General features: G+C 38.6%; 1 protein-coding gene and 1 pseudogene across 1 annotated transcript in view; one reads left to right on the plus strand and one right to left on the minus strand.

Annotated features, from left to right (window-relative positions):
* The window catches only part of LOC121942092, a 223,479-nt pseudogene extending 210,484 nt beyond the window's left edge, over positions 1–12,995 (plus strand).
* Positions 12,996–23,016: 10,021 nt separating this feature from the next.
* LOC121943175 (ankyrin repeat and BTB/POZ domain-containing protein 2-like) overlaps positions 23,017–26,254 on the minus strand; it is a 37,907-nt gene continuing 34,669 nt past the window's right edge. Inside the window, exon 17 of the mRNA XM_042486629.1 lies at positions 23,017–23,742. Within this exon, the coding sequence (XP_042342563.1) occupies positions 23,512–23,742 (231 nt within the window). The 3' untranslated portion in view covers positions 23,017–23,511. The remainder of the gene's footprint in view (positions 23,743–26,254) is intronic.

Here is a 26,254-nt window from a genome sequence, read left to right on the forward strand (position 1 = left end):
AATATTATCATTACATAAACTTATTGCAAGATTAATTGTTGAAATGACAGACATTTCCCCAGACATCAAAGGAAAAAAGGATCTAACATATACTGTTCTGCGGTTCACGTTACAACTGAGCTCACGAGAGCCGAGTACAGCGAGGTCGACTGCCGTCTCCTCCTCATCAATCTCACAGCACTCATGCAGCCAGTCTGACCAGCAGCCCCGCAGTCCCAACTTGCAGTGGACTCTGAGGCCACTCTGAGAGCTGCCTACCCTGCAGATGAATCACGCGTGTGCAGCTTACGACCAATCACAGATGATGATTTTGTACAGTTACAGCAGAGACGTTTTGTTTTTGTTTAAATATTCACTCTTTTTTTAGTTTCACACCCCAAAATCCCTCACACGTCTCACTCTGTCTCAGTCAGTCTCACTCAGTCAGTTTCTTGACCCTCTCCTCCTCTGGCCAAATATAAGCTACAGGACCACGTTTTTGTTTTGCTCTACATTCAGTAGGTCACTAAAAAAGAAAAGAAAAAAGCTAACATTATAGTTATATGACAACAAAAAAAGTTTGTAAATAAATAAATAGTTCCTTTGTAAACTACTTGGTCAGCCTTTTCTTTTTTAATTTACTGCTAAAAGTCTCTGGGTTTTTTGAATGGATTTTCGTTAAAATACCTTAAAAAAGGTCTGTGGTTAACACAGCCTAAAGATATTGAGACGTTTTGTTCTGCAACATAAAATATGTCCACTTAAACCCAATTTTTGAATGTTTAAGGTTTTACTTTATTTTTATCTATTTATAATATTTTTCGATCGTGTTTTAGCGTGTTTTTCCAATGTTGTAGTGGTGATGTTTATTTCATGCAAATACGATGTAGTTCGTGTATAGCCTAACAATAGCTTTCAATTCTGGCGATTTAATTTACACTTCAAAACACACAAAAGTGATGATCATCTGTGAAGATTATCATACTGAACAAAACGTGCAAGTCTCATAAAGCTACAAAAATACGTATTTTTCATCTTCACCACTCTATAGACTGGTGAAGGGATGATGTATTTTTGTAGGCCAACCAGGAAGTAAGCATCACACTGGTTCCCTCCTCCAAAACCTTATGGGATTTTTCAATGGGATTTTCGCTTATCGCTAAATTTATGAGACTTACACATTTTGTTCAGTACAATAATCTTCACAGATGAACACCACTTTTGTGTGTTTTGAAGCGTAAATTAAATCACCAGAAGCAAAAAGTTATTGTTAGGCTATACACGAACTACAATGTGGTCGCACAACTTAAACGTCACCACTAGAAACACTGTAAAAACAGGTTAAAACAAATCTAGCTGGAGAGTGACTCTGTAAAGCTGTAAAGACAAATGGGTTTAATGAGTTTCTGTGTCCAGTGTGATGACGTCTAACGTCCCCGACAAACACTGTAGTCCAATTTATCTACTTGTTTTTTAAGACGAATACAACCTTAAAAGTTCAAAAATCGTGTTTAAGTGGACGGATTATGCGTTGCAGAACAAAATGTCTAAATATGTTAAGCCTGTGTTAACCACAGACCTTATTTAGGCATTTTTTACAACAACTCATTCAAAAAACTCTTCAGAGACTTCAAGACTTCAAGACAGGGAACCATAAGTGCTAAAAGGCGAATGGACTCCTGCGTTAGGACTCATTACTTAACCACTATAGAGCTATACTCAGCATAACCCCGCCCCTGACAATGTAGCAGTATAGAAAGGAGAAGCATCATTAGCATAGTCCCGTGAGTGGGCACGGCCTCCGCTCCTCCACAAGGATACTGCAATACTGTGCATTTTTTTTAATGATTCTGAGACCTTTTTTTACATACTTGGCAATTTTATTGGTCATTCAAATTTGGACATTTGTTTAATAACACATCTTTCTATGATGTGACAAACTCAAAACACATTTTAATTATCACTTTACACAGACTTAAGAAATCCTTAACTCTGTCAATGATGCACCCTGTGGAAGAACAGAAAACCTTTTTTTATTTTTTTCCAACTCATTGCTCTCTCTCTCTCTCTCTCTCTCTCTCTCTCTCTCTCTCTCTCTCTCTCTCTCTCTCTCTCTCTCTGTCTCTCTCTCACATACACGCACACACACACACGCACACACATAGGTGAAGCCAGTAGTGTTACATCCTCTGTATCTGAGAACATCATCAGCAATCAGCACCTTGAAAGCGAGTGAATAGCGTTCTTATGAAAACTAACCAAGCTCTGTTGTTTTCTTTCAGGTCCCAGTCGACGTTTCAAGCGTGTAGTGGTGGAGACCATCCAGGCCCAGCTGCTCAGCTCCCGACCAGCCCGGCATCCAGCCTCAGATATCTGGTAAGTGGAGCCCCTCGCCACCCCCCCCATCCCCCCGACCATTAATGCCTATACCCCCAATCCTCCTCCTCCTCCTCCTCCTCCTCCTCCTCCTCCTCCACGTCCTCACAGCCTCCCTCTCTCCCAGCATCCTGGCAATCCTCACAGCACAGTCACACCCGTGGCCCACCTCAGCTCGGACCCGCTCGGCTCAGCTCAGCTCGGCACACTGCTTTTAGCACACGGCATCTCCACGTGCATGCCCCTGCCACATACCATGGCGTGCACGCACACACACACACACATACACGCACACATACGCAGGTCATGGTAGTGTTACTCAGTGAGCTCTAGATGTGTATTTACAGGGCTGATTATGGGAAGAGCTGTACATCAAACTGCAGCTCTGCGTTTGACTCAACACAAACGCTCACAGTACATGTGTAGATCAGCTGTTACATCTAAACCTGCAGCTTCTAAAGAGGAAGAAAAGAAACAAGGTTTCAGAATACATTCCTACTTGTTTAGTGTTGCATAAACACATTTGAACAATCGCACAAATCTTTCAAATCTTTGATGTGATTAGATGTTTTGGGCTGCCTATGGATACATGGATGAACTACCAAAATATGGAAGAAAAGAAAGAGTGACTGTTCAGTTGTTCCTGTTAGTTCTGTTTGTTAGTGTGACACCGATGTCCTATCTGTGGTTATTTACTTGATAACGGTCCCCTCTGGTGGTATATCAGAGTAACTACAACCCCCCCCAACACACAAACACACACACACATAGACACACACACGCGCGCACACACACACACACGCACACACACACACACACACACACATATTGCTTACACACACTGGAGAGTTACACACTGCACACACACCTGCCACTGACATGTTACTGGGAGAGAATAAGTCCCGCCACAGTGCTACACTTATAGCCTGCAGTCTTCAATCAGGTAGTTTGGATTTTTTGACAAATACTCGAGGTGATAAGAAATAGAATATTTCTGTCACTAGTTCTGACCTGTGGTTTCTCAGAGAGATAGTGGCACCAAAACAACAATTACAACAACAAAAGAAGAGAAATTATCATTTTGTCGCCAAAAATTTTTGTATATCTAAGCCTTATCAGTTCTTTTATTCTTTAACCCTTAGGGCGGCTTTAATATCTCACACACTTGCTTTGCGCACAGAATGCGCTTTTCAAAATCAAGCTATAAAAAATATTATACATTAAAATTATTTTCTACTGTCATTGAATTAATCTGTTAACAAACATCAGTCCTGATCATAAATAATGAATATTTATTAATTTCAGAATTTTAACCCTTTAAATGCCACATTTTTGTTATGATGCCACTATGTTTTTGGATGAAAACACACAAAAGTGATTTTAAATACACTACATGCTAAGTACGTTATCTTTTTTGATGATCACAGCCTGCGTCAGTGATTAGCAGCAACATTAATCTTTATACCTTTTTTTGGCTGTTTCAAACACTCACAGTCATACTGTTCTGCGCACAAAATGCGCTTTTCAAAATCAGGCGAGTTTATTTTTTTTAACCAACATCAGTCCTAATCATGAATATCAAATATTCATTAATTATCAGAATTTTAACCCTTTAAATGACAGTCATCTCTGTGGTGTGTAACTATAACACGAGCTGGAACTCCAGCTACAGAGGGGAAGAGTATAAGGGAAACTTGAAGCAAAAATAGGCTTTCACAGGAGTCCTGCACTATGTAGTTACACAGGGTTTTTTAATAAAAAGGAGAAAAAGATCCATGCAGAGGATCCTGTTGTTACCTAACAGCCTAACAAACCCCTGTGCTCTTAGCCCTGTGAACTGATGCTCATTTTTTTGCTCATTTCAGCCACTGGCTAGCTGAAAGATTACCAACAGGAGGACTCACTCAAAACACAGTAATTCACCCAGATGGGCATGGTTCTGCAGGATGCAGCAGTGCACACTTTAGGGAGCTCTTTGATCATGCTCTGAGTGCACATTCATACTTTATATGATAACCTTGTTAACTTTGTTAAAATGGAAAACAAAAATCCTGAATTATTTTTATTTGATGAAAACCACAAGTTTGTTGTGAGTCCATCTAAATGTCAATCTATTTCTAGCACTATTTAGTTGTACATATTTTTTAGTATAACAATATGATGGTCAGTTTGAGAGTTTATCACCAGTCAGGGAAAAGTCATGTGAAAACCTGCAGAGAAGTCTAAAGTTAATGCTGCCCTGCAGCAGTACAGGGAGCAAAGTCTTTTTGAAAAAGTGATCACAGAAAAGAAAAAAAATCTCTCATGGTGAGGTTTCCTGTAGGTGAGTTAAAAAGATCACTCCCTCCAGTTGGCAGCCCCTAAACTTTGGAATAGTCTCACAGCTAGTTTGAGATCACTGCACTCTGTGGAGTCTTTTAAAAATCTTCCTGTTCAGACAGGTGTTTGATGTTTTAACTCTGTGTTTGTATCTGTACTTACTGTATATTGTATCTGTGTTTTATTTTTATTTTATTTTATTCTATTTTATTGGTGAAGAACTCTGTGACTGGTGTCTGTGAAAGATGATGCATGAATAAACTTTCGCTTAAAGCAGATATTAACAAGACATGACCAAAAATCAGCAAGACATAAATAAAAAGTTACAAGAAAATTATCCAAAATATAATTTAAAAAAAGTAAACAAACAGGAAAATGACCTTAAGAAAGTACTTCAAAAATGAAATACCTTTTTTTCTGAAACACAATTGTAAATATATTAGAATTCTAAATACATTTTTTGGACAATTTTTCTCCCCTTTTATCACATCCCGTTTAATAATTACTTTTTTTGCAGTTTGAGGGACATTTCTTGCCAGGTTGCCCATTATGTATTTTGCTGTGATTTTAAAAGGAGTCAGACTTAACCAAACCGGGTTTCAAATATTTAAATTCTAGTAAAATGCATCTGAATGTAAAACCTAAAGTTGATCCATGTGTTTAAGGGTTAATAAGCAAGTTTTTAGGTTATTGGTTTGCTAGCTCATCGAAAAAAGTGACCCAATGTGAGCCCGCATCAACTCGCATCACAACAGTCTGTGAGATGCAGGACGGAAGGCCCCGCCCCAGGGTGAAATACAAAGTTTTTCGGGTGCCCCCTCAGCTAAGGTCTAAAAATCCAAACTATCACTTAAACACAATGAACCAGCAGCACCAGTGTGACCAGTCACTGCCACAGATGAGAACTGTTATCAGGCGCTGTATGCACATTCTCCACCACCTTCACCGTGTGGATGTGCCAATAACCCACATCTCTACCTCTCTGATCTGTCTGACATGTTCTATCTGAACGGCGTCTCTCTCTCTCTCCTCTGAACTGCCTGTCCATGCCACCCTGCTTCTTGTCATCCACAGCTTTACTCTGATGCCACTTGGATGGACTGAATGACTTGCATGCTGAATGAAATGCCAACCAGAACCATGCACACACAGAGTTTGGCACACTGCAGCATCCAAGTGGCCAAGCTGAGCCAGGCTGAGCAGAGGCAGCCAGACTGTGTGTGTGTGCTGATGGTTCTGGGTGAGCTGCCATTCTTACACTATTGTGTGTTTACTGATAAACTCAACTGAAAGCATGCTCTACTGTATGTCACGGTGACAAACTCATAAGCAAGCAAACACAGTGTGTGTGTGTTTGCTCATCTCTTGGAGGCAGATAATTTGCATGTTTGATGAAACGTAAACATAACAGCTCCACACGCATATAAACCTGACTGCCTCTTTGTGTGTGTGTGTGTGTGTGTGTGTGTTAGTTAATGTAAGGTAATGTTTGTGTTAATGCAGTAGCATATGGATTTTAAAGGTAACATCTGCCACAGTGAATTTTCAGTCTGTGTCTCAGAGTCTCCTGTCTAAAATATTGTGTGTATTTTTGCGTCAAACACGTTCCAGAACTGACCTACATTTATTCCTCATTTAGTAAGACAAGGAAAGACATATCGATCTCTTATGGCAGAACCAAATCATTTTGTGAATAAGTATGCATGAACCTAAAAAGCTGTGATTATCCACACATTGCCCTTTTTGTCAATTGGCATGAACACTGTGAGCGTACCATCATCAAACCGGCGTATGCCAGCAGTGCAAAGTAGGTGGAGTCTGCACACCGTAATATCGGTCGCTAGCTTTCAGTGGAGTTAACAACTTGTATGTCGCACATTTCTGTTCATTCAGGGTTTTTCTTTTTCAACTGGGAAAGCTACTGTAGCTGAACACAAACACACACCTTCACATACACACACACACACACACACATTTGACCTCCATGCCAAATTTCAATCTCCAAGCCTAAAACTGTGATTGCCAAAAGTTGGAGAAATGTTGGTCATCTGACCAACCTGACAGAGTAACCTATATCTTTTTTTTTTTTTTTTTTAATCAAAACAGGACGAGCTGCAGTGTTAACATTTAAATCAGACACAAGAACATCATAGTACAAGGATTCTGAAATGTCTTTTAGCATGTTCATCCACCCTCATCAAAACTTTAAACGTTACTTCAAAGGGATAGTTGGGAATTTTTAAAGTGGGGTTTTAAGAGGCACTTATCTGTACTTAGTGTATGCCGTTGGCCTGCCCCCAGTTTGGAGAAATGGTAGATGTGCCAACATGGAAGCTAAGCAATGTACTGCTCTGGACATAGGTAGCAGTAAAACATATATTAGCCACCTAAGTAAAGGCCCATTTTTCATTGCTTTAGCTTGTTGTCAGACAGTCCTCTCTGATGGGGAAGCCAGTTATAGCTCCAGTTCCCCATTTAGGTTCTTATCAAAGCCACCAGACTCCATTGTGAAAAATCAAACATTTTAGCTCCCAGAACACAGGAGCGGCAAGTATACTTCTGACTTGATTAGTTAATTTAGTTTGTGTTATTGTGTGATTGTATGACCAAATCCTTTTAAATGCCAAAGTCACATTATAACACAAACAAAATAATTTATTAAGGCAGCAGTGGACCAGCAGCTCCTGTGTTCAGCGACCTCAAATGATTTGTCAGTGGAGTCTGCTTGGAAGAGAGCGATTGAACAAGTTCATCTCACCATCAGAGATGAAACCATCTTCACCTTATCTAACAGCAAGGTTAAGAAGTGAGAATATTCTAAATATAGTCTGCGCTTAAACGGAGCAGTACACAGCTTCTGTGTTAGTACTTCAGCCTACTTCTCCAAGCTGGGGTGCGCTGGCTGGTAATACATTTACCATTGATAAGTACCCCTTAGAACCCCACTTTAAAAGATCAGAACTATCCCTTAAAGTTTGTTTAGCCAGATGTTCCTTCCACCCCAGACAGCACATCTGGCCAGTGACTTCTGAAAATAACTAACTGTGCACGATTCTTTCAACATACATACAGTTCAGTGGCACTTAGTTGTCCACCCATGGATCAGCATGAGGTGTGGAGATGTTACATTTTTGTCATCAATCTGTAGACACAAATCTGTCAGAATTACCAGTGACAGAAACACTGAACATGCACTACCCCTAATTCATTGTGTTTAAACTCTGGAATTTGTGACATATAGCTGAACATTCACTGTGTCTGCAGTTCTCCTTTAAACTTTAGGGGAGGTGTCATGTATCAGCCAGTGTGCTGCAAATGTTTTCTGTCAGCTGAATGATAATGATGAAGCACTGGGCCTCAGTGAGTGGGTTGGTGTTTCTGACACTGTCCTCTGCTCTCAGATGGCTCTCAGCGCTCTGCTTCTTTGCCCAGTAAATCCTCCAAGCGTGGTAAGACCCAGAGCAACTGGGAGCTCCCAGCAAAAACACCTTATCTCTGGCTTTTAACACACACTGGCAACATCCCGGAGGCCTGTCACCAACATACCCTTTTTGCACTAACACGTGTGTGTGTGTGTGTGTGTGTGTGTGTGTGTGTGCGTGTGTGTGTGTGTGTCTGTGTCTGTCTGTGTCTGTGTCCAGTCATTGAATTGTGTTAATAAATCTAGTTCATTGTTTTCTTTAGAAATACCTTCTATTTAACCTTGTCGTCAGTATAAATGTTTGCACTGCCCTCTGCACATCATCGATACGTTACATTTGTATGTCATTATGTTCCAGATACACTGAAATTTACATTTCAACAACAACTGCTTAACTGGAGAGGTTTCAGCACAAAACCCATATTGTTATAGTAAGGAATATACCTGTTTTGGGGGCGCAATCCCAGCAGGAAACTCAGCAATTTCTTGGTAAACTAGAATGACTTTCTCGCGGTTGTATGCCTCAGTCATTCACCTCAGTCACATTGCACTTACAATTTACATCCACGTCTGTGAAAACATGGATGCTTTACACTTAATTTCCCTCACAGCAGCACTTATTTTTACATATGAATTCTTGAGTTATGGCCAAAAACATGTGTTTTGTAATGATGATGTGGTCACAGCTACCTTGACCTTTGACCTTCAACAACCAATTTCTAGGCTGTTCATTCTTGAGTTCAAGTGGACCTTTGTACCAAATTTGAGGATATTTCCTCAAGGTGTTCTTGAGATATTGCGTTGTGGCAGAGGCAGAATTTGACAGATGGAGAACTTGACAACATGATGCCTCCAGCCACAACCACTTTTTGTGGCACTATTCCTGCTGGAAAACAGGGATTATGGGTCTCAACAAAACACTGAAGTCTGAGGGCTGAAAAGCCACTGCCGAAATGCAGAAATGACTTGCTAGACCAGAACTAGTTTGGTTGTTTGTTGGTCTTAATCAGTGAGGTGCCAGGCCATCTACCTCCCAATCACAAAGTCTGCTTATATTTTACGTCACTTTAAAAATATTGATATGATACATTATGGCGTGCAAATGCAATGTGTTTGTGGTTTGCAGAAGCATACAGTGCCAACAGTTTCTTCTGCAGACTGGGCAACAGCCCCTTGAGGGAATTCAGCATTTTCACTATTGAAACTATTGACACTTTCTTAGAAACTGACATAATGTGTGCCAGCAGCACGTAGATTCTGCGGTGTTCATTACACTCCACATTACCAAAGAGTATGAGAGACAGTACATATGTGCAGTTTTTCTGTTTTAGGATCTTTAGTGGAATCAAAATTGAAAAGGTTGTTCACATTAAAAATAACTCAAACAATTGATCAATTAGTTGATTGAAACTGTATTGATAGTGGCTTCAGATCTAAGGCACATGTCATGGAGGGACATGAAACAAGATATTATTTATATCAACTGCTGGTTGACATAAAAATAAAGATCCTTTACTAATTTTTTTACTAAAGATCTCCAGAGGTTAGTTAGTGGCCACTTAAACTGTTGCTCCCTGTTTGTTGTCTAAAGCTCAATAGGAAGATTGAATGACTCAATAAGAGCTGTATATTTAATTGCATGAATGTGTGTGTGTGTGTGTGTGTGTGTGTGTGTGTGTGTCTGTGCGTGCCTGTGTGCGTGCGTGCCTGCTTGCCTGCGTGCGTGCATGGGGGCGTGGCTCTCAACTGACCTGGGTAACCCTTGCATGGTGTACTGCTTGATCCTGGGTTGTTTCCACCCTTGTCGTTAACTTTCCATATTTGAAATCACTGAAACAAACATGAGACAGCAGAAACGCACACTTCACTGTGTTGATGAAGAGGAGTAATGGTAAGTTCTTACAGCAAGTCAGATTAAGTACTGTTCATCAGCAAGAAACAAAGGGGACAAGCTGTTTTATCACTGCAGGGACACACTGTTTGAAGACTAACCTCGGCAATGACTGTGTATCAATGTGTGTTCTGTGCCATAGTGTTGCATGTTTTTATTCACTCATGACTGTTTTAAAGCTCTTACCAAAGAGTCTTTGTCTTAACGGATGGTTGTTAATATGATGGAGGCTTAACAGGAGTTTTGGAAGACATTCATAAGGACAAAACAGTCCTGTCAAAATCTGAGAGCATAATGAAAGCACAGACTCTGAAGAATGTGTGTAGCATATTTCTGCATTACAAAATACATCATCTAGAAAAAGACCAAAAAGTTCAAGATTAGTACAGTCATGAAAAAAAGGTAAAGTCACATAGAAATTGCAAATAGCAATTACCAGTCATGGAAATCTGTTTCATAAACCTAATTTCAGAAATTTGAAAATCCAACAATTTCTTTTTTTAGTTAAATGGTGCCATTTTGGTGATTCTTGAAAGAAAACATGTCCACATGTGTTTGAAAGGCTTGTTTTCTTCAAAAATCACTTAAAACAAGTTATAAAAATAAAAAAATATGTTTCATTTAGAACTCACCAACACCAATAATAATAATAATAATAATAATAATAATAATAATAATATTAATAATTCCAAATGTTCTCTTGAAAAAAAATTGAAAAAAAGGCTAAAAACTTTTTTAAAGAAAACATGCCTTGCAAACCACAGGAACATATGTTTTCTTTTTAAAAATCTGGGGTAAAATAATACAAAATACAGACATTAAAAGTTTGTATGCCCCTTCCCCTGAGCCTAAATGAAAAACATTAGTCCTTCCCCATTGCTTAAAAAATTATAGACATATGCCTCTCCTTTTTTGCACTGCCTGTCCCCTCTTATAAATAACAGACAGTCCGTACTACTTTGACTTAAATATTCAGTTTTAATCATGTTTGACTTAATTGTTTTTTTGTTTGTTTCTTTAATTATTTATTTTAAATAATGAAAAAGAACTGATAAGAAGTATCAACAGTTGTTTTCAATTGAATGTTATGGTCTGTAAAAAATGCCCCAAAGTCATGGAAAAGTCATGGAAAATTTATTTGGTAAAAATGTGTATGAAAAACTGACAGTAACAACCATAGCAATAAACATCGAGGTTATTTTCGTCCAAATAGTCAGTGTACTTCTATAAGGCTATTATCATAAGCTAGCTGGCAACATTAGCACCGATCAGCTAACACAAAATTTAAAGGTGAAAAGGGTTTAATTTGCAAACCTTCCCTCAGGAGATCTACATTTATTCATCTCTTCAATTACTTTTCTATGTAATCGTACAGCCAGTGAAATTGTTTGAGATAGCTGTACATGCAAAATTCGACATTTTAGGCAAATTTCTCGCTAAAAAATAAAACATTTGCCTGCTAATAGTGGTATTTTAACAAGGTGAAACAGTTGATACAGATATTCTCTTAATATTTAAGCAGATAATTATTGTACTTGTCAAAGTTGTGCAAGCATTAGGCCTCATGGACAGGCTAAAAATTATTTTGAACATATATTTTCTTATCAAAAAGCTTTTTGAAACTACGTTTTTTGAACTCAGTTTGATAGATGGAGGTCCATCCCAATGCTTTTTGAATCTCACAACTTTTTTTTTAAAGCCAATTTAATATAATTTAAAGGGGAACTATGAACTACTCTTTTTCACAATTAAATAAAACACAAATGGGTGTAAAAAAGAAAATAAACATTCCGTGGGCCTTTAAAATCAGTCTCCCATTCATTATCTATGGAGCAGCTCCAGATTTTATACTTATGACTTTTCTTAGGCCATGGAAATAACATATTGGAATTCTTAATTTTAGGTGGTGTTCCCTTCATGTGTTCCCTTTATTAGAAACAGCACTTAAAGGGACAGTTCACTCCAAATCAAAAATCCACATTTTCTTCTTACTTGTAGTGCTATTTATTGGACTAGACATTTTTGGTGTGAGTTGCTGAGTGTTGGCAATATCGGCTGTAAAGACATATGCCTTCTCTCTAATACAATGGAACTAGATGGCAGTCAGCTTGTGGTCCTCAAAGCGCCACAACGGCTCTCTTCTTCACCGTGAATCTCTGGTACTGAATGATACCTGAACTGTCTTCCAATGGCCCTGTTAGCTCTCAGCAGGGGAAACTGAGACTCTGAAGCCAAAGCTATAGATGTTGATATTAATATTCTGACCCTCTAAAAAAAATGGGATGTGACTCACTTGTCTCACCTGTGTGGGATCCTTGTGGTGTTACCTAATGATGGCCAAGCCTCTGAAACAATTTTCTTTATTTTCTGAGTCCACTAGATGGCACTCTCTGTTCAACAAAGAGTTAAAATTACATAGATTTATAATTCCTTGAGCTTTTTTTTTTTTTTAAATCAAGAGTGCCATCTAATTGGCTCAGACAATAAAGACAATGGTTAATGAGGCTTCATTCAGCCATCACTAGTGTTACCTCCCCTTCCTCCAGCCTGGACAACCCAACAAATCCTTCCCCTTCTCCCTCGGCTAAAGAGTCTCCTTTCCTCCAGCTCCACTCCTCCTCTCATCCCTCCATTACCTCCTCCTCCTCTCCTCATGTTAACCCCATTGCTCATCTGTTGTTTGTTCTCTCTCTCTCTCTCTTTCTCTCTCTCTCTTTTTTCTTTTCTTCCCGTCTGTGTAGGCAGCCCGTTGAGTAACTTCTTTGACGTAATTAAACAGCTTTTTTCAGACGAGAAGAACATCCAAGCGTCCCACTCCCCTGGTGCCCCAGCCACGCCTAGCTCCCCCGCTAAGCATGCCCCCAGCAGCAAGCCCAACCAGCCCCCACCCAATGACTCTAAATGCCCCCCCGGCAAAGACAAAACAAAGATGGCCGCCAGCAACAGGACACAAGAGCAACCATAAGGAGCAGTAGCTGTGCATGACTAGAGAAGAGCAGTGACAGGTCATTAAACAGGAGAAGGACAAGGAGAGCTGCTAATTTTGCCCTTTAGTTAGGAGTCAAAAGAAAAATCTACTTTTTGCCTATAACTTTTGTACTGTATAATGGGAATGGCTATCGAAGTTTAAAAGTTGATCAGTATTTTACAATAAGTAGCAAATGTAGCTTTGTTGTCCCTACCTTCTGTCCCTCTCTGTGTCCTCGGGGGTCTTTCAGTGGGTGTGTGTCCTCCTCACATGTGTGATGGCTTGACTTGTCTCTGCCACCAGGGATCATCCATAATAACTATTAACCTCGGCGGCTGTTCGAGACCGGCCGACAGCAGCCCGCCACCACCAAGAGAAGAAAAGACAGAGGACCCCCTTCCTTTTCCCACTTCACTTCCTTTTCCCCTTTCTCTCTCCTCGAGTCCTTTCTTCGGCCGCATCAGTAGAGTCCACTCGCCCCCCCAAGACCAAACATAGAGACATCTCAGAAGAGTTGTAAAAAGAAAAAAAAGCCTTAAAGACAGTGATGTTTGTCAGTCTACACACACACACACACACACACACACACACACACACACCCCTCCTCTTTTCTCGTTCTGCCAATTCTCCCACATGTACATAAAGAACACACATATTGTATGTACTCCTCCACACAAACTTCTTTGCGGGATGTAACAACTTGCACATGCTGACAAACAAGAAGCAAGGAGCGACAGAGATGATGAGGAGATGGACGGATGGACGAGCGCTGGCTGGATTGTAGTTCTTTTTATTGTCGTCTTTCTTTGTGAACAGCAGGATTTCTGGCTCTGTGGCATTTCTCTAAAATGGGTTCTTGAAGCTGAAAGGTCACCCATAAATGTGTGACAAGGGGTGTGATATTACATAAATGAATGATCTATTCTGTTGTACAGATTAAATAATGTTGCGTATGTATAAAAAGTGTAGTTGTGACATTATGTTTTAGAGTTGTGTTGCCATAATTTGTTTAGTATTCCTGTGTAGGCCTGGTCACACCCGGATTTTAAACGGCTAATTTTTATGGTGAAATTTATTCATTTCAGTGGAATTCCTACGATGAGTGGATTCACTCGCAGCGGCAAAGTAAACTTCAAGTTTTGTTAAGTTGGATACGAAATTGTGTCGTTGGCCAATAATGAGCTACTTTGACAGATTCAACCTTGAAGGGAGCTATAGCTATAGCTATAGTAGCTTGGTAGGATTTGAACTCCTCTGTTGGAATACAAACTGCCCCATAACAGCGGTATTGTTTGTGCAGACAGTTTTGAGACACCAGTCAATAGTAAAAATATGCATTTTAAGGTAGGTAAAAAAAAGTCAGGGGTAATAAATGGTAGCCTGGTAAAACATCCTGATGATGTGAGAAAGGGTTGTACAATATGACTTTAAATAATTTTTAGGCCATATCACAATCCACAACATATATATATTTATATTTTGACATTTCCTTTGAAGTACTTCAGACTACAAAAATGCAAAATTCTAAAAATTAAGTACAGTTAGAATAAAGTTTAATAAAGCAACAACAGTAATGAAGTCAATAAAGTACTGTTAAAATAAAGTTAAATAAAATACTATTGAAATGAAGTTAAATAAAGTATTGCTAGAATAAAGTTAAGCAAAGTATTGTTATAATTAAATAAATCAGAAATAACTGTTCTGTTTGTCTCTCTGTATCAGTTCGGACTTTCTGCTGCCCAAAAATTTTTCATTGGGTGGGATTACTCCCTTTGACAGACTGCAGCCAATGTGTTCCAAACATATTTCAGCATTTCTCAATCAGCAGCCAGCTGCCCCTGGACTGCTGAATACCAACTGGCAGTGTCCTTGTTGTCTGTCTGAAGCATTGTGAACACCTATCTGTATGGACGTGATCCCCAGCTCTGCAGCCTCTCATATCTGCTCCTCCAGTAGTGCGATTGACTCTATTTCTGCAGTAGCTTAACTTATTGCTGTGTTTACTAATGTTGGAGTTATTACTTGTTGCTTCGAAAACCGACATTACTGTTTTGCAAGAAGCAGCCTGCATTAGTCTTGACCGGTTTATAATATTCATTCCTTCATTTGTCCCTGAAATGTCACTGGGGTATACGGTATGTAACAGTGTGCAGCACTAACTCAACCCACCCTAATGGCGAGTACACTACTTACTTTAAGCTTTTCAGACGAATAAATACATAATAGAAATACAGAGAGAAATACAACCATACAACTTCTGGATTCAACTTGCTCTTGATAACTGAAAAGGCTTAGTTGCCGCGTTAACACATCAAAAAACACACTTAATTCAAACTCAACAGAAATAAAACAAAACTTATCCAGACCGTTTTGGTTACTTTTGTTAGTAATGTAGTTAGTAAGGTCACTGTTCCAACAAACAGCAGCTGTGTTTTGGTTAGATTTTTTTTAAAAACATGCCGTTATTCCCCATGGTCTCTCTTTGCCTGCTGGCCATGGGCTGTTTACAGTCCTGTAACTTCTCCCTCCACCACTAGGTGTCACAGTGTCTTCCAGCCTAGCTGCCTGTTCCACCAGTAGAGAACAGAGACTGAGCTCTGGTGGTGCATGCTGTGCACTACATACAGTGAGTTTAATAGAAAAAGGATTGACTGTATTTGTGATGGTAATGGAAAACATACCATGGGTATTTTTAAAAACCCTGGCATACTGTAATATCATGATAGGTTACATCATCAGCTATGGTGTGGATCGCTAATTGGCTCTGATTGGATTGTAATTTCTGGAAAGTGTTTGGGGCAGTAGAAAGTCCAGACCGAAATGCAGAGTGAAGCAGAATTTTGAGCGCATGTCATCAGGATGGTCTTACCAGGCTCGATAAACAGCCCAGTGCAGAGAAAATAGGAACTCAGTGATATTTTAACTGAATAACATGGATATGTTCCAGCAGGCTGGCAGTTAGCAGTTATCTCACCAGCTTCTATTTGACATATTGCTGCACCTCTGCCTGGTGTGACGGGGCCTCTTCGATTAAATGTCTCCTTTTTCCTTTTTTGCACTTCTGACAAGTGAGTCATATTCTGGGTTCAGTAACAAAATGTCAGCGTATTTTTAATTTCCATTATAATTTTTACAATATTGAACTGCTGTGTATATTTTTGTACTTTATTGTATTTTGTCACTTTGGTTATTAATTTATTTGCAGTTATTTATATGAAAGATGTAGAGAATGTTTCTTAACGTCAAATTATTTAAGGATATTTTTGTTATGTTTAAGTTATTTGATCAGCAAGAAAAAAAAAACGTTTGTGAGTTCCTTTTCTCCGCTTATTGACGAGAGAAACCTGTAATATATGTTTGGAAAATGATTTACCGTAATTTAAGAATGTAGACTTAGCCTCTCTGGGAGGAACAAACCCTTTGTTGAAAATTGTGCCCCCCTCACCCCCACCCCGTGTGTATGATGACTCAGATCTCACCAAACACTCACTCTGTAAATAAGCCAAGTTTACTGACAAGCTTATTTAAAAAACCAAGGGGATCCTACTCTTAGCTTTGACCTTGTACGGTTGTTTGCATGTTCAGCATTCGTCTTTTCTTTGCATGTCGTCGTTGGAATTGTTCTCCTGTTCCCTTTTTCTCTCCACATTTATTTATGTATTTATGTTCTTTATGCACATTTGTTTTAATTTGCCTTTTTTATTCTACTGTTTTTATTTGATTTCTATTGCCGTCATCTTGCCCTCTTCCTCCTTTTTGATTACTGTGCCCACACAGTAACCGTGCAATGCATCCTCCTTACTCATTCTCTCAAAGAGGGAGCTCTCTGGCAATCGGCTCGCTCACCAGCTGGGTGGCTGTAGGCTCATCGGAGAGAGAAATTAAAGCAATACCTTTCATTGTTCGCTTTTCTCTTTTTCTATTGGGGGAATCCAGAGCACACAGAATGGACTCGGAGCACGGAGCGCTTCTACTGAGCAGGATAACCACTGGCAATGTATTCCCTTGTGATGTTACTGTGAACAACTTCAGTGCTAAAGGAAATAAATCTGTTGACTTTGGAGCTGTGTACACATTTTTTTAGGTTATTAACTCTTTGAGAGGACATGACCCCAAAAATAGAAAGAAATTAGTCAAATGTACAACAAAAATTACCTGGAAATTTTCACAAATTAAAGGAAAAGGCAAAAACAAAAAAGGAAGTGAAATGGAAAAAATACTTAAAAATTATAGTAACACTAGTAACGTAATTTTCAATATATAATTATGACAATTTTAAGTATAGTTTTCCGGACATTTTTCTTCACCTAATTCTAATAATTTTATTAACTTCTTGCAATTTGCAGGCCATTTCTTGCCAGGTTGCTCATTGCCTTTCTTTCCATGTTTTTGAAAGAATTCAAACCAATTTCCTCATGGTTCAAAGGTTTAAATACTTGAGAAAAGTGTTTAAGAGCAGCAGGAGAAAAGTGATGAAGACCCAGGTTTCATAGTTTTAAGATGGTTATTGACAAAAATATGTACATATGTTACATTTTCAGAGTTGATCATCTTGATGTCTGGAAAACGAAAAATTTAAATTCATCAACCAATCATCCATCCATCCATCCATCCATTGTCATCCGCTTTTCCGAGGCCGGGTCGCAGGGGCAACAGACTGTTAAGAGCATTTCAGATGTCCCTCTCCCCAGCAACACTTTCCAGTTCGTCCTGGGGGGACCCCGAGGTGTTCCCAGGCCAGACGAGATATGTAATCACTCCAGCGTGTCTGCCTCTGGGCCTCCTAACAGTTGGACATGCACGAATAACCTCTAACAGGGGGCACCCTGATGAGATGCCCGAACCACCTCAACTCCCTTTCGGTGCGAGGGAGCAGTGGCTCTACTTCGAGCTCCTCACCCTATCTCTCCTGGCGAGCCCAGCCACCATGCTGAGGAAACTCATTTCAGCCACTTGTATCCGCAATCTCATCCTTTCGGTCACTACCCAGAGCTCATGACCATAGATGAGGGTTGGAACATAGATGGACTGGTAAATTGAGAGCTACGCCTTCCGGCTCAGCTCCTTCTTCACCACAACAGTCCAACACAACTCCTGCATCACTGCGGACACTACAACAAACCACCTGTCCATCTCACGCCATTCTACCCTGAGCAGTCAAGGGTTTGGTGCCTTGCTTAAGAACAACTCAGCAGTATGTTCACACTGCACACCCATGACTGCGCTCCCAAACATCAGGATAACTCTATTGTGAAGTGTGCGGACAACACCACCATCATCGGCTGTATTACAAAAAACAATGAGAGTTCATACTGGTAGTAAATCAAGTGTTGCACAGAGAACAACCTACTGCTCAATGTCAGTGAAACCAAGGAGCTGATTGTTGATTTTAGAAAGAAGGAGGCAAAGACACACACTCCTGTCTACATCAGTGAAGCTGACGTGGAGCAGGTGAACAGCTATAGATTCCTTGGAATCACCATCACTGAGAACCTATCTTGGTCATCACACATCACCACCCAGGTTAAAAAAAGCACAGAAAAGGCCCCTTCTTCCTATGGAAACTTAGGAAGGTTAAATTCCAGAGCAACAACTTCTACAGAGGGTCAGTAGAAAGCATACTGACTGGAAACATTACAAACTAGTACACGGCACAGGACAGGAAGGCTCCACAGCGGATGATTAAAACTGCCCAGAACATCAGTGGTTACCATCTACAGACCATCAGTGACCTTGGTGAAGTGAGGTGTCTACACAGAGCCCAAAGGATACTGAAAGACAGCAGCCACCCGAGCCACAGCCTGTTAAACCTGCTGCCATCTGGAAAAAGATACAGAATTCTCCGCTGCCGAACCACCAGACTATGGAGCGGGTTCTTTTCCCAGGCGGTGAGACTCACTAGATTTAAAAAATGCCTAATAAACGTACCTTGCACCTTGTATGGACTAAGCCCCATCGGTCGATCAGAGTTAAACTGCTCTGTCCAGCTCTTTATGGATCTGGTGAAGTTCACATGCCTGTGACCCTATCAGCCAGACATTCCATTAGCCAGACTCACATTAGGTTAGCAAACTCAAGTCCTCATTCTTAAAACGTTTAAATGGCAAATGTGTAATTCTGGATTGAAAAAGGTGAAGCAAAGGGTCAATCAAACTTTGCTAACACCATGGCTGTAAGCACTATTTTAGACTACTAATGATGTCATGGCAAAAGTGCAACCCAGTCCCCTTAAAGATGCCAAAACAACCCCAGAAACTTCCCAAATGATAGCATTTTGGATAACATACTATACCACGACGTTCTCATGCCATTTTGGATGATAGATAATACTAAGACACATTTGGGGTTATTTTGGTTCATATTTTACAGTGTCCTATACTATGATGTTTTTGGGTCGTTTTTGACAACATACCACACTATGAGGTTTTTGTGGCATTTTGGGCAATTTTTGACGACATACTATACTATGATGTTTTTGTGGCATTTTTGATGAGAAATTTTCATATGACCTTTTCCTGGCATTTTATGTCATTTTTGAGGACATACTTTACTATGACATGTTTGTGGCATTTAAGGTCAATTTTGACGAAATTATATCCCATGACCTTTTTTTTGCCATTTTTGGTCATTTGTGATGACATACTATCCCATGACATTTTGGGAGCATTTTGGGTCATTTTTGAGGACATACTATACTTTGACATTTTTGTGGCAATTTGGGTAATTTTTCACGATATACTACACTATAACGTTTTTGGGTCATTTTTGACTACGCACTATACTATGAAATTTTGGGGTTTTTTTTTCCGACTACATATTATACTATGACGCTTTTGTGGCATTTTGGGTCATTTTGACAACATACTGTCCTATGACATTTTGTGGCATTTTGAGTCATTTTTAATGACATACTATACTTCGACATTTTAGGGTCATTTCTGACAACATACTACCATATGAAGTTTTTGAGTCATTTTTGACAAAATACTATATTGTGACGTTTTGGGGTCACTTTTGAGGACATATTATACTATGGCGTTTTGGGGTCGTTTTTGACGACATGCTAAACTATGAAGTTTTTGGGGCATTTTTGACGACATAGTGTCCTATGACATTTTTGTGGCATTTTGGTTGATGTTTGACGACACACTACACTATGACGTTTTTGGGTCATTTCTGATGACACACTAATTGCATAATGTTTTAGGGTCATTTTTGACGACATACTTTGCTACTACGTTTCTGGGGCATTTTTGACAACATACTTTATTATGACGTTTTTGTGGCATTTTGGTTAAATTTTGACAACATACTATCTGTTGATGATTTTGTGGCATTGGGTCATTTTTGACAACATACTATTCCATGACGTTTTGGGGTAATTTCTGACAACATACTATACTATAATGTATTTGTGGCATTTTGGGTCATTTTTGATGACATACTATAATTTGACTTTATTGTGGCATTTTTTGATGAAAAACTATACTATGATGTTTTGGGTTTTTTTGTTTTCTATGACAAACTATACTATGACGTTTTTGTGGCTTTTTTGGTTCATTTCATGACGTATTTGTGGCATTTGAGTAATTTTTGATGAAATACTATACTATGACGTTTTTGAGTCACTTTTGATGACGTGCTATATATGTATGTATGTATGTATGTGTATATATATATATATATATGTGGTGCATATGGGTATAGGCATGTATATGTGTATATGCAATATGTTTATTAAAATGTAGATGTGTGACTGAGTTGTGGAGAAGGGGTAGGATTAAATAAGTGTAAACTTCTGTCAGTGCTTGTAAATGGAATTCGGGTAACATGCTTTTCACTTTATTCTGCTTATGCTTACTATGACATACTATAAGATGACATTTTTATGGCATTTTTGACAACCTACCATAGTATGACGTTTTAAGGCAATTTTGGAGGACATATCATACTATGACACTGTTATGGTATTTTGGAGAACATACTATAGGATGATGTTTTTTATGCCAATTTGCTGTATGCTGTACTATGACATTTTCAGGCAATTTTGGACAACATATTTTTGTATGATCATTTTTGACAACATACTATACTATGACATTTTTATCGCATTTTAGTCAACATACTATAGTATAATTTTTGTATGGTATTTTGGACGACATACTATAGTATGACATTTTTATGTGATTTTGGTTGACGTACTATAACAATTTTAGGCCATTTTTGACAACTTACTATAGTATGACGTTTTTATGCCATTTTAGACAACATACTATAGTATCGTGTTTTTCTGCCATTTTGAAAGACATTTATGTTTTTATGACATTTTTTACGCCATTTTTGATGACATAGCTACTTTAGTATGGCGCTTTTAGGCTATTTTGGACTACATACTATGGTTTGACCTTTTTAGGCAATTTTGGACAACATACTTTACAACGACATTCTTAGGCTATTTTGGAAGACATGCCAAAGTAGGACATTTTCATGGCCATTTCGGATGGCATACTACAGCAAACATTTAAAACTCCATTTTGGACCATATATTGTAGTATAAATATGTTATGCTATATAGGACGACATACTATACTATGACACTTTTTGGCCATTTGGGACAATATTTTATACTGTGATGTTTTTATGCCATTTTGGACGACATACTATAATATGAATATATTATGCAAAATTGGACAACATACTATACTATGACATTTTATGCCATTTTGGAAGACGTTTCAGAATGACATTATTATACTATTTGGGAGGAAATACTCTACCATGTCATTTTTATTCCATTGTGGACCACATACTATAGTGTGACATTTTTCTGACAGTTTTTTTGTGACATACTATCCTATGGCGGTTTTACCCTTTTTTGGACAAAAAACTACAATATGATGTTTTTATTCAATTTCCGATGACATACTTTAGTGTGACATGTTTATTTCATTTGTACGACATACCATAGCATGACATTTTGGATGACATACAATATTATGAATTCTTTATGCTATTTTGGACGACATACTATACTGTGACACTGTTATTGTATTTTGGACAACGTATGACAGTTTTATGCCATCTGTATGGCATTTTGGACAATATATTTTAATATGACATTTTTAGGCCACTTTGGATGACATACTATACTATGACATTTTAAGGCCTTTTTGGACAACATACTATAGTATGATGTTTTCTCATGCAATTTTGGACGACATGCTTTAGTATGATATTTTTGCCCCACTTTGGACTACATACTATACTATGAGGTTTTTAGGCCATTTTGGATGACATACTTAAGTATGACATTTTTATGGCATTTTGGACGACGAACTATATTCTGATGTTTTTCTTTAATTACTATTTTGGGCAACACACTACAGTATACTTTGCCCATCTCTTGTGAACTCCTTGCACCGATGCCGTGATCTTGCCTTTGGACACCTCCCTATCAATATATGAATGAGACTCTTATCATCACCCACAATATCATCATAGAGTGCATTTAATAATTTCGCACCTATCGTTATTGTAATATGACATGCGTCTGTTTGCATTATTGCTGTGCCTCTCTCCCCCTCTCCTCCCCTCTCTCTTTCTCTTTCCTTCTTGCCATAATTGTATTTTATTTGTTATGTACTACATCTATTGCAAGTCCGTCCGTCCTGGAAGAGGGATCCCTCATCATCCTCTGCTGCTTGGACCCTGCTCAAAGCCACTTTCAGCTTTAAATAAGTTATAGAAGGAGTAAATTGTACCTCCTTACATGAAGGTCTAAATTTTCCGAATGACCAGTAACTTAATTCCAGAGAAGAACCACTTAATTCCTACACCATCTGCCTGTTTGGTGAATCTGACAGTGAGTGGAACTAGAGAATATCTGTCTATTGATATGTTAGTTTTACTCTGCTGTGATATCAGGATGTGCAGTTCCCCAGATATCATGTAAATGGGACCCTCATCTATACAGGCTGTACATATACGATTTGGAATAAACATATATTTTAACTTTATTAAGGCTTATGTGTAAATATTGTTTAAATAATTGGCTTGAGGTAATGAAATTTCACAGCAATGGTTAATTAAAAAACGGATAGTTACAGTTACAACATATTCAATAATCATTTGATCATTAATGCTGTCACATCTTTAAGAGCCAGATGTTTTCAATTCGCTTAATGTGTCCGAAAAAGAGTCAAAGAAACTAAAAACATCTGATTCGCAGCAATATAAAACAGAAAATCTCAAAGATAAGAATGCACCCACAAGTTTGTTCATTTTACTTGATAAATGTGTTGACTGATTAACATTCCACATTTGGATCATCTCTTAATGGCTGCAAAAATGTTCACTTGTGTCAAGTTGAATAAAGAGGATGACAAACTCCTTAAAACAGTATATTCTTCCTCTACACTAATATGTTCTCCCTAAGAATGTTAAAGAAGGTAAAAATACAGTATATGGCTGCTACTCCCAAACACACATATGACTCTTTAACACCCATCCCAGTGTGTCTGAACAGTGTCAGGTTAGTGGGCGCTGCTGCTTTTTTTTTTACTCTCGACATGCAGGGTGCACAGTGTAAAGTCTGTGGATTAACGTGGCCTCCAAAACCTCCAGGAGAACCAGTGGATCCTGGTCCTGGGTGCCCCCCTCTGGGCAGAGAAGCTGCTGACCGACTGCACCTAGCAGCAGGCGGTGGAAGTCCTCCTGGTCCAGGAGCCGCTCCATGTTCTGCAGGAAGAATCCTTCACAAAACTTGCAGAGTTCAACGGCTCTGTGTTGCTGCAGATACACAAACACAGAGACGTTTTGTCAAATTGAGGACATCACTGTGATGAGCCAAAAGCAGGCATTAATGGTAGAACATTTTTTAGTTTAACTAATTATATATTGTTAAAGAATTGTACCAAACATGGCCTGTCTTACAACTGAGAACATAAAAATAAACTAAATTTGAAGACTCATTATAACACCTTGAATCTGCGGAATTATGTGAATTGTTTTGTTTATCATGACCTTGAAATTCAAAAAGTTTTGATCAAAAGTATGAGTAGTGAGTGCTTATTTTGTGTCTTAATTTTTTAATTTTTTTTGCTGAATCATTAGGCAGGTTTGCATTAACCCAAGTTTTGCAAACTGAAATTCCAGATATAAAACACCTAATGAAAACATCTTTCAAAAATTCCTATTTATCCCCAAAAAATTTTGCTTGCATGAGGTGGTATTTCAGGCTGTTTGAAAAAGGCGTATAGAGCAAAACTGCAATGGAAACACTTTTAGGGCTTTTCTAGGTCACATGATGTTATGGCTATGTGCTTGTCAGTAGGAACTGGCTCCCTCATGATGCAGCAGGAGCTACAAGAGCTGTTATTGCATCACATAACTCTTCAAAACAATTCCTCCGTGAAATCATGGACTCACCTCCCACAAATCCCTCATACATGGCCGCTCCCATGTATAAGGGGCTTGCCTTTCCATTATCACTAACATAACACACATACGTGGCCTTGGATTGAAATTAATGACGGTTAGTGTAGTGGCGGCAATTAAAATAAAGCTGCTAATGTTCTGAACATCTATCGCCGAGCTAGGGCTGGGTGATTAATCAGATTTTAATTTCTATTACAATTTTGGCTTCCCTCGATTCTAAACAAGATAATTGAGATAAAATGATTATGTGCAGCATGATGAATCTAACAATGTTTCTCCCATTTTGTCTTTTATTTTGTAAATAAAGTGCAACCTTTCCTCGTGTTCCAAAATCCAAACAGAAGTTTCAGCACGGGTTTGAAAACAGCACACTGTCTCTCTGGTTGTTTTGAAACTTCTCATTTTGTTTACAGACAGCATGTGCAGCGAGAGCACAAGAAATAACGAGTGCAAGTAGGGAGAGCAGACGTGTATGTGCCAGTGATAGTGACAGTGAGGCTGCAGTGAGGGGAGCAGAGAGTATGACATGAAATGCGGCTGTGTGATGTGTCAACAGCTGAGGCTGTTTGTCAGAGAATAAATGCAATAACTCTGAAAGACCGGAGACATGTTCCCATGTCTAGCTCGCCAGCTGCTGATTAAAGTGACAGAACTTAGCCCCGAAGTTAGCAAGCGAAGTTAGCTTCTTACTGGAAACTGACCAGGCTCCCTTAAGGTGGACTGTTAAGGTGGACCAGTTTTTCTTATTGTAGTAACTGTTCCAGCTGCTTCTGAACAGATAATGGAGAAATGTCTGTCTGCTGAATCTCTCCTTAGTTAGTGAAACAATTATTGATCCCAATTCAAAATTTATTTTTGCTGTTATTGTTACAGTAATTGTTATGTATTGTTAAATTATATTAGTTGGGTTAAGTTTTATTATTATGTGAATGTGAACAAACTACAGTAATGTGCAAGATGTGTAGCTTTCAAAGCTTTCATAGTTTTTCAGTTCACTTGTATTTAAAGTTAAAGGACATCCAGAGTTAAAAATAAACACCAGAGTAAATATTTAGAACTGCATGATGTTCTAAAGGACAGTAAGTAATCATATTAAATAATCGAGCAGCCCTATGCCAAGCTACTTGGAATGTTATTGCCAGAGGAGAATAACATCATTAATAACATGCAAACCATCACTCAGTATGTAGTCATCTTACAATTGTGTTTTATCAACATTTTGAAAATATCGCTTTATAAGTAATTATTAATAAATTTTGTGCAAATCTGTAATGGACACTTGCCTACTGTTAAGTCTTAGATTACAGATGTTAACTTTTAATCAAATTGCAGCAAGTTAAGGGTCAATTCATGAAAATACAATGATGTATTATAAAACTTTTACAACTGTATTTTATAGGTGATTTACTTTTTTTTCCTGGAGAGAACTTTGTGGCGGAAATAACTTTAAAAAAAGTATCACTTTTTAAAAAAAATCATTCTCTGTCCCCTCTCTAAATTCAGACATTTTAGCAGGTCCATGAACATAGTTTGTGGAGTTTGACTTGCAGGGTGGATAATCTATTCAGAGCTGATCAAATTAAACTGATAGATGAGAGGAGCAGCCGCTGCAGAAAGGAGTGAATGCAAGCTTTTATATACATGGCAATGAAAAGTAAAGTTTCACTTTCACCACGCCTGGTGTTCTACTGCTCCATCTGTGCCCAGAGTATGTTCTGCACTCCAAGATTTCATTGCAATTAATAACTGAACAGATTACATATTGCAAAAGTGCTCCTAATTAACTGTTTTCTCCAAAAATATAAAATCAATACATAGCAGCAGATGTTTTGATCATGGCAGGCCACCACAAATAAACGAATGT

This window comes from Plectropomus leopardus, chromosome 1 (assembly GCF_008729295.1).
Source record: "Plectropomus leopardus isolate mb chromosome 1, YSFRI_Pleo_2.0, whole genome shotgun sequence".
Lineage (NCBI taxonomy): Eukaryota > Metazoa > Chordata > Actinopteri > Perciformes > Serranidae > Plectropomus > Plectropomus leopardus.